The sequence below is a fragment of the Amphiprion ocellaris genome, chromosome 6, assembly GCF_022539595.1.
Source record: "Amphiprion ocellaris isolate individual 3 ecotype Okinawa chromosome 6, ASM2253959v1, whole genome shotgun sequence".
Classification (NCBI taxonomy): domain Eukaryota; kingdom Metazoa; phylum Chordata; class Actinopteri; family Pomacentridae; genus Amphiprion; species Amphiprion ocellaris.
In genome coordinates, this window is record NC_072771.1 from 18,398,296 (window position 1) to 18,411,424 (window position 13,129).

A 13,129-nucleotide genomic window follows, 5' to 3' on the forward strand; every position below is an offset into this window, starting at 1 on the left:
AACTAAGCCCCTGAGGATTAAATGTTAAATGAATCAAACATGTGAAGCATTTAATCCGTCACTGACTCATACAGCCGACAGAAACCAGCAAAGACGGACGTGTGGAGGAGTGAGACCTCTTGTCCTACCTGCTTATCTTCACTTCCTGTTATAGCCGTGCTGCATTCATATCTCGCGTAAACGACCGTTTCCGACCTTTGCGGTATGACAAGACCATAGAAGATCCTGTTTTGAGACGCACGGAAACGTGTATATCCACCTTCCTTTCTTAGCTCACCGTTTTGTTTTAGCATATACAACAAGTTTGTCTTTACAGTTCACGTTTTGGGGTTTCCTGCTTCCTGGGTAACCGAATAAGCTAACTGCCGTTGGATTAAGTAAGAAGGGAGTTGGCGTTTCCCGTGATTCGTGAATGCAGCGCAGCGAACAGTGCTGGCAGCTGCGTGTGTCGGTGTGAAGTGAAGGAGGGGGATGACGAGCTGAGGCTTTTTCAGCCATGTTAGTTTTCTGTGCCGTTCACAAACGATGAGAGAGACGAGTCATGGCCTTGTCATTGAGCGGAGACGATGAGGAATATGATTCAGAGTCCGAGCAGGTACGAGCTCCTACGTTTCTTTACTTCACCTCTGAGCTTTGTGTGTGTTTTACAGGTGAAACAAAAAGCTTTCGTGAGCGTTTTTCCTCGGTTGCTTAACGTGAGGTTTTTACCCGCTCCTCTTCTCTGTGTCTGTTAGTCGGCTTGAGGGGAGAAATGTGTCTTTTAAACCTTTTTTCCTCAGTCTACCCGGTTGTAAAGACGAATACGTCGCTAAATGTTCCGTACACGGATAAATAAACTCAAGTTGCTAATCAGATTTGATGCCGTGACCGTCAAAACACACCGTGTCCTCCTCCCCTGGACACCATCTATCATGTTGGCCACCACTGACCCATTTTGTGCTGACCACCTCTTAATACTCAGCAGTTTCATCCAGTCATGTTACACATGCAGTGACCAGGTCCACCAGCTAGCTGTGAGACCACCCGACTTCACCCTGGCTAAAGCTGTGATCTGCTCATGTACCTGCCACATTGGAGCAGCTTTTCCTGTGATGAAGCTCCCCACACTTCCCAAACTTGCCCCTCCACTCTGCGCCTTTAAGACGGCTTTAGGGCGAGATGTTGTTGAGGCTGGGACCGGGGAGGGGGATGGGGAGAGGGAACAATGAAGTGGCTCTACTTCTGTTCTTTGGTAATCCAGTCGTTCCGAATCTGGGGGAGTACAGTGACCCCCTCAAAACCCTGACAGCTCAGTGCCAGGAGGATAATATAGTGCTGGTAATTAGAATCAGGCGCGAAACCAAACATAATGTCCTCTGTGGTTCCTCAAGGAAAAAGTTTTCATCTGTGGAATGAAGTGCTTGTTCAGTGGTGCGAGCAGCATGAGTGCTTTCTAACACGCCTTATGGGATGTTGCTCAATCCTCCGTTGTACGCTTTGCGTGTACAATTCAGAGGAAATATGAGAAGTGCTGATGTAAGATCCTTGTGCTCACATAATGTTTATTTCCACAACACACATTAGCAGCACATCATCAGAGATGATATTTTGGAGTCTTGTGCTGTGACACATTGCTGGATAATGTGATTTTCACTAAGGACCACTGTACATGAGCAGCAGATGACAGACCTTGTGACTTCCTCCCACTGAAATCCACGCTGAGGCTCAGTCAAAAGACCGTGCCGAGAATATAGGCCATGTTTTTGTTCACAGGCCTCAGCAACCAATCCCCAAATTCCTGACATATTACTGCACAGAGTTACAGTAAAGACAAGTCAGCTGATTGTTGCTTTGAGAAGCACATTTTGTGCAGAAGCAGCTCTGACTTTTTTTAATCCACAATTTCCTGCTACTTCCTTGTAGCAAAGTAGTGAGGTAGAGGTTTGAGATGTTCAGGGAGTGAAGGAAATGTCAGTTATTTGTTGTTGTCCAAACTTTCCAGACTGACTATGATATTAGAAAAACACAGTTGTGTCAGTGAGGTCAGAAAAATAATAAGGCAGCTGTTCTAAAAAAAAAAATCTTGTGTGATGCTGACAGTCACCCTGCAGCAGCAGCCATCCTTTCTTTGAAGTTTCCACCCCATATTTTCACAGAAGTCAAAGTAATTAATGGGAAGCTGTTACATTCATTTAACCCCGTTTCGCCAAAATGCTCTGTCAGCAGCAGAGAAACAACAACTTATTTTGTGGGGAAAACACGATTTAAAAGAAACCGTGATCTGAAATCCTTCCGAGGAAAGGTGTGAAGTAGAACAGGTTGTGTTCAACATGAAGGAACATGTTGTTGAGGTTGTTATTATTGATTTCCTGACAAGGTTCTTTGTCATAGTCAACACATTTACGACTGGTTTCTCTCCCCGGTCTAGATGATGTCATTCAGAAACCATTAGTCGAGATTGTCTTTAGCCTGGAATGTCTTGTTCGAGTCTTGTTTTACCTGTTTGACCCGTCAACAGCATTGATTTCCACAAAAGAAATCAGCACATGCTTGAATGCTATTCAACAAAACTGCATTATTTTTAGAGTGAATAATGCTCAAAGAGCTGCTTTCATCTATAGTGTGTGGGCTGTGTGTAGTTATCAGTAATAGAATGAGAGTGAATGACATCAGAAAAGTGCTCAGAGCCACTCGGCAAAGCATAACCTCCTCTGTGAGCTTATTTTTATCCATCTCTTACAGTCCCCTATTCAAACAGTTGCCACCAGCAAGGCAAATGTGTTGCCAAGGTAACCTCTCCTGCGAGAACAAGAATCACAGTAATGGTCTATGATTTGTCTTATTTTTATAGTGCTTTATAGCCCTGCCATGGCAACAGAGAGGAGACTAAAAAATCAAAGAAATCCACAAATGTGAACTCAGGGTTTAGAATTTAATCAGTTAATTGATTAAAGGTTATTCAGACAATTGATTTGATTTATTTTTGAAGCACATCACCAAGCTGCTCAAATGTGGACATTTATTTTTGCACATTTACAGTATATGGTTGTAAAATAAACATTTCTTTTATTTTTTTCATAATTTTCTTACATTATGCAATCTATACAAATCTATGAATTTTAAAAGGAATCATCAGATTAATCAATGACAAAAATAAATGTTTGTTACAGCTCTGGTTTCCACCTGTAAAACCTAGTATAGCTGCAAAGATTAACTGATTAATCAATTAGCTGACTAACAGGAAATAATGAGCTACTATTGTGATAATCAAGCTATGGTTGTAATTATTTAAGTAAAAATGCAAAACATTTTTCTGTTTCTAGCTTTTAAAATGTGGCATTTTTTGACATGCACGATGGTGAATTGATTACTACGACATTTGGAGACATCATTGCCTGCACAAGTTGCCTTATCAAAGACTTTATAAACAGTTGATTGAAAAAACTATCAGGAGACTAATCAATAATGAAATTAATCTATAATGGCAGTCAGAATGCTTGAAACAGATTTTTAAAGACAGTCTTTAACCAGTACAAGTTTCCATGTGTCTCCATCGTCTTAAATAGTTGTAGGAAACATGCTTGGTTTTGAAATTTTCTAACAGGTGACTCCACTGGATCATAATTGTTGATTATAGATGTGCGTACAGTCATTTTTAGCCAATGTGTGTGTGTTGCCATATTTGACAGAAATCTGTGTTTTCCTGTTATTTCTGATGATTTAATTTGATTGAGCTGGTTAAAAATATTCATCTAATCATTCCAACTGTTTAATTTGCAACAGCGGGCAGCCAACCGGCCGAAGCCCAAGATGGCGACGTCGTCGGCCGTTAAGCTGCCGTCCAACCGCAGCTCGTCTGGAGCCAGACGCAGGAGGACACGCTGCCGAAAATGCGAGGCCTGCCTCCGGACCGAATGTGGAGAGTGTCACTTCTGTAAGGACATGAAGAAGTTTGGCGGACCGGGGCGCATGAAGCAGTCCTGCATTATGAGACAGTGCATTGCGGTGAGTCGTTAATTGGAGGATTTTAGAAAACATTCACAAGATAGTATCACATAGAATTTGTATTCGTAGTGCACCAATCTGGAGGAAAGTTTGCATCATCTGTTGTGTAACTTAACCTCTCCTGAAAGACTAAACAAAACTCATTATATCATCATTGGTACATGTATTTATTCCTGCTTTGTTTGTTTGTTCTTGCCTCGCGCAGCCCGTCTTGCCCCACACAGCAGTGTGTGTGGTTTGTAAAGAAGCAGGGAAGGAGGACACTCTGGAGGACGACGAGGACAAGTTCAACTTCATGTTAATGGAGTGTTCCATCTGCAATGAGATTGTCCATCCCAACTGCCTCAAGGTACGAAGAGCCAGAACAGCTAAGCAACTCCACCTCAGTCATCATTCCCATGATGACTCATTGTGTCATGTAGTGTGCCAGGAATCCCAGGTCATTGTAACTTTATGTGAGTGACTCAGATCATTGCACTTTAGTCACTGAAGGTAATGAAGGTAATGGGATGTAGAAATGGCGTTGTTTATATAATTCTGAACACACTCATCATTCTTAAGTGGTTCCAAAGTTTTTATGACTCAACTTTGACACAATTATGTCTGGGGATTTGATTTTCAGCACACACTCAAGAAGTAAAGTGGTCAGTGATTTAAAAACTTGTACAAAATTAACAACAATGTGTTGCCTTAAATGTATGCCAGGAAGTTGACTGAACCAGCTGAGGTGCTAAAGACATTTTCTGAGATGAAAACAAAAAAGTGTGAAGCCACACACACCCTGTTCGAAACCATCATATCAAAACACAGCAAGGTGTTGCAAGTGTAGGCTTGGTCAAACCTGTTTTTGACACAAGCACTGTGTGATTGTTTAGCACATAATAGCTGTGGTGAAACTTCTTTTTTTATTTTATCAGTTGCCTTCCTACAAATTACAGTCAACAAAGAAATGTAGTCATTATTTGGTGTGTCCTAGGTTCACTTGTGCAGAATGCTTGAGGACAGATAGGTTGTTCCAAACTTCTGAGAGAATTTACTGCAGTTGTTTTCTGTATTTAGGCTGTCTCAGTGTCTTCTGTCTCTTTATGTAATCCCAAACTGACATGATGATGTTCAGATCAGGGCTCCATGGGGGCCTTTACCATCTGTTACAGCACTCCTCCATGCTGAAGATGGTTCTTTATGACTGTGGCTGTTTAGTTTTTTGTCGTGCTGCAGCATGAATTTGGGACCTCATACAGCAGTTTAGATTGTATAACTCCTCAGCAGTGCATGTTTAAGTTGTCTGTACTTCCCTTTTCTATTTAATCTATGAAGCAAGAGTCTACATGTTAACGATGAGGTTAAACTGCGCTGACCTGTCTAACAAGAACACGTCACAACTGTGACTTTCACTTCCCTTGTCTTGCTTGTGTTAAACACCCTGTTACACGGCGCTCTGTTCAAGCTTGTTGTTCAGGCTGAAGTCCTCATTTTCTTGTCGGTTTGTCAGGTGAGCGATGCATCAGGAGTGGTGAACGATGAGCTCCCTAACTGCTGGGAATGTCCCAAATGCAACCATGCTGGGAAAAGTGGAAAAGTGAGTACAAATATGTGTGAGTCAGAGGACTTAGGTTGAGTTACAGCTGACTAAGTATGTGTTGGTAGCATTTATAGAAAAGCGGTAAAAACAACAAAAGAGTTACTACTCTAAGAGTTTTGAGATTACATTTGCTTTCCTCTTTCACTGCTGCTCAGTATTTCAGTTTGTGTGTTGATCAGCTTACCGCTTCCTGTTTATACTTTTCTTATTTGTGAAAGTCATCCACATGTGACTGTGTCAGTCACAGAAGCAGGAAACCACTAGCACACAATGTATTAAATTAGTGTATTATAACACAGATACAGTTAGATACACAGCTGTTTTTTCTTGTCGCCATAGGCTAAAGGTATAAAGTTGTCTCGCAATTTTTGTCCCCTTTGGTATTGAAGCAAAAAAGGGGTCCAGGGTTTAAGTACGCCTCCAACCTCCCTGGCTCTTTGCTGAGGGAACAGAAGCCTGTGAAGGAGGAGGGGGATGTTTCTTCTGCAGCCAAGAGGAGACCAGACAGAGAGGAGACGCCCAGGTACAGACCTGAGGAATCTCTGCACCGACAGCCACCACTGCTGTCCCCCAGCACCCTGCCCCGGCCCAGACCTGAGGACAAATTGAGGAAGAAGAGGAAGCTGTTTGACGATGACGAGGAAGAGGATCTCAGTGTGAGGAAGAAGGTCTGTATAATGTACAGAGTGGCTCCTTTTTAGTGGAATTTAATGATGAGTGTTCGGGGATAACCTAAACAAAGTAATCTAAGTTTTTCTTAATCCATTTTTTCCTGCAGGAAAAATCTGATGATCCTTATTTTTCCAAACTCCTGCACCAAATCAAGACCGAAGAGGAGGATGAAGACGCGTATGACGAGGAGGATGAAGAAGGAAGGGAGCCTCACTACCGAAGCTATGTAGACAGGAAAGGGCGTTTTGGGGACACTGAAGATGAAGGGGATTACAAGGACTCAAAGAATGACCTTTTGAATCCCTGCATTAAAACACCAATTGGAGACAGTGACCAGTCTCACTGCAGCTCTCCTCAGGCCGGCCCCAGCAGCGAGGGCGGAAGCGAGACCCAGGAAAAAGGGCCACGTCCAAAAGCTCGTCGTAAGCGGCGTTTACCTAATAGAGAGCTGAGCCGGGAGCTGAGCAAAGCACTGAACCAGGAGATCCAGAAGACGGAGGACTGCCTGGCCAATGAGAACCGGCAGCCCCTCAAGGTGGAACCAGAGACGGAAAACGAAGAACCCAAGAGGTTGTTCCGCAACGGGAATGAGTTCGGGGATCAGAGGGCCCACCTCAAGGCCAAAGAGATGAACGGGACCCCTTGGGAGCTGCGGCACTTCTACCCGAGTCAGATCACACCACTGGGCTTCAACAGGAGCACCCCAACCAACCGGCCGGTGCCGCCACGCTCCCCACCCAAGTGTGTCCAAATGGAGAGGCACGTCATCCGACCTCCTCCCATAAGCCCGCCTCCTGACAGGCTGCCTCTAAAGGATGGTAAAACACACGTCCTACAACGTGAAGTATGGATGAAGATATTTCACTATCTCACCCACCAGGAGCTGTGTGTCTGCATGAGAGTTTGCAAGACGTGGAACAGATGGTAAATGCACAACACACACCTAAAATAGCATGTTTACGTCACAGTTATAACAGAAAAAACTATTCAAGTGTGAAGAAGCAGTTAGCCTGTTGGTGTTCTGCTTTGATGGTGTGACATAAAGACATGACTTATAACACAAGTCTTTCCTTCTGACTAGGTGCTGTGATAAGAGACTTTGGACAAAGATCGATCTGAACCGCTGCACCTCCATCACGCCACTTATGCTAAGTGGGATTATCCGCCGACAGCCAGTTTCCCTGGACCTAAGTTGGACCAATATTTCCAAGAAGCAGTTAAGCTGGCTTATTAATAGATTGCCAGGTACCTAACTATGACTGACTCTTGATCTGCAGACAAAGAAAATAGTGTTTCTCTGTTTCGCTTCTTCTGGATCAGTACATCAAAGTGCTGCTGTGTCTTTCAGGTCTGCGACTGTTGAAGTTATCAGGGTGCTCCTGGGCTGCTGTGTCTGCACTCTGCACATCCAGCTGCCCTCTGCTGCGGACTCTGGACGTCCAGTGGGTGGAAGGACTCAAAGATCCACAGATGAGGGACCTCCTCTCACCCCCCACAGACAACAGACCAGGTGAAACACAAGTGTCAACATTTATAACATGAACATAGTTACTGATCCCGTTACATAAGGATTCAAACCGTTAGTGATTACTGAACTGAATGTAAACTATTTTGGAAAACACTGTTCAAGTGGGTGAGTTTCCTGTAGGTGGTGGGTCGGTTATGTTTATAAACACTGCACACACTACCCACTCCGGTTCATACTCAATGATTGCCCTTGTGGTAAAGAGCAGAAATGATTTTGCCTGAAAGACCTTCTTTAGGGATAGGTCTTAGATTATAAAATCTAGGAGGCATTTATAGCTTTTAGCCATCATAGATATCCTTGTAGACTTGTATGCACCTGTTGACAGAGTACAAAAACTGATCATTTATGTTCTTTGTGCAACCAATGAACAGGTCAACTGGATAACCGCTGCAAGCTGCGTAATGTGGAGGACCTGCGGCTGGCGGGGCTGGACATCACCGACACATCCTTACGTCTTATCAGTCGACAGATGCCTTTGCTGTCCAGGCTCGACCTGAGCTACTGCAACCATATCAACGACCAGTCAGTCAACCTGCTGACAGCAGCAGGGACCACGACCAGAGACTCCCTCACAGAAATCAACCTATCAGGTGAGATGTGGGACCTGAGGAGTGGCATCATAGGAATACACAAGCACAAATCCAGGGCCGTCTGAGTGATTAAATGGGGCTGACTTAGAGGTGTGATGCACTTGGTAGATTATTCAAATGGGAGTCAGTCATTCAGAGTTGCCTGGACCAAGCAAATTTTTCATTCCATGAGTATCAAAATAGAATATGAGTCAATAGAAACTTAAATTAGCAAATTAAATTAATCTCTAACATAACAGGCTTCACAAAATCAGGTATTTTGATTTGTCCTAGCAGGAGATGCTCAGGTGTTACTAACAGCATTAGGATGTCTTTGTTTTATTCTAGTGATGATGACCCATTATGTTTCATGTTAGAGCCCCTAAGCCAAAGCAGCTTGAGGCAATTTCATGGTTTCCATGTGACCAGTGCAGATTTATGTTCCTATTGTAGTATAATAGGTATATGTTATTCTGTTTACAGATTGGGATGTTTCACTCTGTCAGTATGATTATTCCTGTTATGTGCCAAGCACAGTGGGTGAACATGGCACAGGACTATTGAGAAAAATACTGTGTTGGGCATCAATGAAGGAAGCCTGTTTAAAATCAAAGCACTCAACAGTCCCACAGCAGCGACTTCAGTTAAAACTTTTTAAATGCTTAATTATAAATAATGAATAATGAAGAATATTCTTGCGATCGCATAGCCTCTCTTCATAACAAGAATTTGCCTTAAGTACAATTTGTTTTCCTGGCAGTCGATGCGGTTGTGGTGCAAACAGTTTCTTCGGTCCCAAATTTTGGGCTGCATGTAGATGTCCGCAAAGCAATGTGCACGAACCCTTACATGGATGATGAAATTTATACCACATTGTACCCTTGTGGATGCAGAAGGAATGCATAGACCTTTAGGATTACACAGTGTCTTCCATTTATGAGGCCTCCTGCTGTTTTTTTTTAAAAATAATACACAAGACAAACTAATAAGCTGTTATTGTTTCAGTTCTCTGCTCCTTCAGGTCAGTAGTCAACTATTTGGAGATCCCTTCATAGGCAGGATAGAAAAATGCAAGGCTGTGGTTGGCATACACAGTGAAACAGGATCCACTTACATCCTTTCAATCTATGTGTTCTGAAAATGTTTTAATGGTAACTGCAGAGGAAGTAGATGGAGTATGGTTACGTTCATGTATTTCAGCCAATGGAATTCTGTGACAGCTGATATTAATCACTGAATTATTTAAATGCTGTGGGCTGAACTCTATTGATCCAGGAAATAACATACTGAGCTCAAGACAAATATATTGTAAAGGGAATATAACAATCACTGGACATCCGTCATGACTGTAGTGTTTTTATACGTGACCTGAGCCGCTACTGTTACCACAAAGGTGTTCAGTTCAGTTCAGTTCAGGCGGGGCTCTGTCCAAATTAGGTAAGATCACCAAAATAAATGAACCGATAAGAATGTAGCTCTCCCAGCTGAGCAAGTGTAACAAACTACAAACTGTGTTAGACAGCGATCAGTCAAACCTTTCTGTACACACCTACAGATAACAATCGAGAACATTTGGGGTTGTAAATTGAAGCAGTTCACTTAAGTGGAATATAGATAAGGGTGAGATTGCACAACAATGAACAAAACGAAAAACATTTATTTTGATCAGTTCTGAGATCAAGATTCTGTGTCATGATTAATCTTTAGTTTTTAGGAACAATTTTTTTGCTCTGTCAAACTTAAATGACCAAACCACGTCCTTAATTTTCACATTGTGCTTCAGGCTCTCAAATGTTCAAATCTTTGTATCAAAATTTGACTTAACAAAGTTATTTAGTCTAAATCCTAGAGCAGGGGTGTCAAACTCATTTTAGTTCAGGGGTCACATTCAGCCCAATTTGATTTCAAGTGGGCCGGGCCAATAAAATCTCAGCATAATAACCTAAAAATAACCACAACTCCAAATTTCTCCTTTGTTTTAGTGCAAAAAAAGTACTGTCAGAAAATGTTCACATTTAAGGAACTATCTTTTTACATAACATTATAAACAACCTGAAATTTGTTAAGGAAAAATAAGTTCAATTTCAAAAACATTATGCCTCAGTTTATCATTTATACATTACAACTTCCAGATCACAATGGCACAAAGCATTTAGTCGCAGGTATTTGGAACTGAACGATATAGGATTTTACTTCATGATCAAAACAACTTGTCAAGGTCTAGAAATTATTTCAAATTTTCAATTTTAGAAATCTAAAATTTGCAGTTAATGTCATCTCTGTAATTTTTACACTTTACAAAGTCATCCCAAGGGCCTGATTGGACCGTCTGGCAGGCCGCTTTTGGCCCACGGACCGCACGTTTGACACCCCTGTCCTAGAGCAAAGTGAAAAAAAATGCACCCAGTATATTTGACTTGATTAATATCTGCTTGAAAATAGATCCTACAATTTAAAGCTCTTTATCTCAATACCTCACAAGTAGGCAGTGTTTGGTGCAAACTAGGCAGCTGTGCAGAGAGAACTCAGTTACTGTTGCAACTCAGACAGCTTTGTGGCCAAAACTTGCTTTGAAAAGAGTGAAATAAGGTGTTCTAATGTCAGATTTACCCAAGAGGAAATCAACAGATTTTATCTACATGGACTGTTTTTCCAAAAAGTTTGTAGATTGCAATGTTCTTTTAATTATGGGAAGTCAAAATTATGACTAATATTTGATACAGTTTGTAGCTTTATTTAAAGGCAAAAGTTTCTTGACATCTTCAATGAGTTGTAACTGAACTGTAACACTTGTGACCACAGTGTTACAAGACAGGATAAACAGTGGATTTCCTACACACATCTGATTGCTGTTCTCTGTTTCCTTTCAGTCTGTAACCGAGTCACAGACCATTCCCTAAACTTTTTTAAGCGCTGTGGAAGCATCTGTCAGATTGACCTTCGCTTCTGCAAGCAGGTGACCAGGACAGCCTGCGAAAGGTTCATCGCAGAGATGTCTGTGAGCGTACCGTTTAGACTGAAAGAGGAAAAACTGCTGCAGAAGACAAGCTAGTTCCTAATGGGACAAAAAAGGTTGAAAGACTGTCTTTGCACTTAATGGAACAAATGGTCCTGTGATAAGACTCTGAATCACTGTCACATTAAACTGAAGTGAGACATGGAGAGTTTGGACTCTGATGTAAGGAGGTGATAAACATTCACTGGACACATACAGACAAAATGGCATGCATGTATTTCTGTTGAGACTGTAATTTTCTAAAGATGTGCTTGTTATTGACTGTTGGGTTATTTTTTATTCTTTAAATATTTGAAAACAGTATTTTTATACCAGCATCATTTCATGAGTTTATGGTGTCTCAGGATCTAAACGTCACAGAGAGACTGTGCAGCATGTGAACTGAACATTATCAGTTTACCTCCATGTAACGGTGTCTATGTGCCAAAATCTGCATTCGACTTTAAAGTTATTTCGCTATCGGACAATATATAGCATGTACAGTAATATCTGACTAAATGATCATAAATACTTTGAATATTTAGAATGTATTTCGATGATAAAACAGAGTAAACAAATTCATATCCCTGTCACACCCTCATGCCCTCAGTTATGTTAGTACTTTGATCTGTGGAGTGTTTTGCTTGATGGGGTCTTCATCAATATTTCAAGATTAATTTATTGATTTTTTTTTGTTTGTTTTTTTTATTACAGTTTGTATTTATTCCGTAACTTGACATGGATGTCTCACATAGCTGGGTTAAATAATGCGTGCAAATAATTTATCAGGGTGGTGGGAGCACCCAGTTGGTGAGCTTCAACACCCAGAGGTCAGTAGCAGTGACCACAAACCTGACACTGACTTTCTCTAATGCAGTCCGCCACACACAATTGGTTCTCTATACTGGTTTATATAAGCAACTAATCACGACCTTTGCAAATTACTCATTTGCATACATTTTAAAATGTACTCCAAACAGTAGGTGTTGTACTTTGGGTGTTGTGCTGTAATCTGTCACCTCAGGTGAATGTGATAATGTTTATATTTGTAAATCCAAAAATGAAGTGCTAACATGCATTAAAAGAATTTCATTTGTACCATCATTGAGTCTTGTTGGTGCTCTTTGCCATATTCTGATGGAACTCAAAGGCTGATTTGTTCCCTGATGCTAATAGAGAGCAGTGTGTCGCTACTTTTTATATCTTAAAACCCCAAAATGATGCAGTGTTTTTTTGAGACGCATCATAACAAGTTATAGCTTCAGGTAATATGAGGGACATTATGACAGTGATGGTTTCTCACTGTTGTGAGAAATTATGGGAATTATGGGTTGATAATACAAGTTTTAGATGAGTGAACAGAAAAAAATTAAACAAACGTGAAATTGAGCCAGGGAACCTTGTCGCATTCATGTTTTTGCCCAAAATAGGTGAGCAACCAGAAAGTAATCATTACTTTAATCAATAATTTGGAGATTTAGGTGTATTCATTCAGAAAGAAATCTTGACGTGGTTGCAGCTCTGAATAATCCCTAAACCTGGACTCATCATACTGACACAAACTAATTTTAACAGTGTGTTCTGTACCAGAATGGATTCATGTGATATTTAAAAGCAATGTATGCGAGTGTGTGAAATACGGGACGTCACTGAACACATCCTCAGACAGAACATGCACAGAGAGGAAACAACTGGTACACTGGTAGGCTGAGAAAGAAGAAGAGATTTAAAGACTGAGAAAGAAAATAAAACTGCGAGCTTCTGTTGGTGTTTTGTACTAGCGTTCATGGTCCTCAGAG

At 41.4% G+C, this 13,129-nt stretch overlaps 1 protein-coding gene across 2 annotated transcripts; it reads left to right on the forward strand.

Annotated features, from left to right (window-relative positions):
- The first annotated feature begins 269 nt into the window (after positions 1–269).
- On the forward strand, positions 270–12,434 carry kdm2ba (lysine (K)-specific demethylase 2Ba). Of its 2 annotated transcripts, none has more exons than XM_023289515.3 (10): positions 270–595; positions 3,763–3,984; positions 4,190–4,333; positions 5,477–5,563; positions 5,947–6,234; positions 6,345–7,162; positions 7,320–7,483; positions 7,587–7,748; positions 8,138–8,356; positions 11,206–12,434. In XM_023289515.3, the coding sequence occupies exons 1-10, from the start codon at positions 542–544 to the stop codon at positions 11,385–11,387; spliced, it is 2,340 nt and encodes a 779-aa protein (XP_023145283.2). In that variant the 5' UTR covers positions 270–541; the 3' UTR covers positions 11,388–12,434. The 2 variants fall into 2 exon arrangements, with proteins under 2 accessions (XP_023145283.2, XP_023145285.2); XM_023289517.3 differs by having other exon boundaries at positions 5,956–6,234.
- Positions 12,435–13,129: the final 695 nt, after the last annotated feature.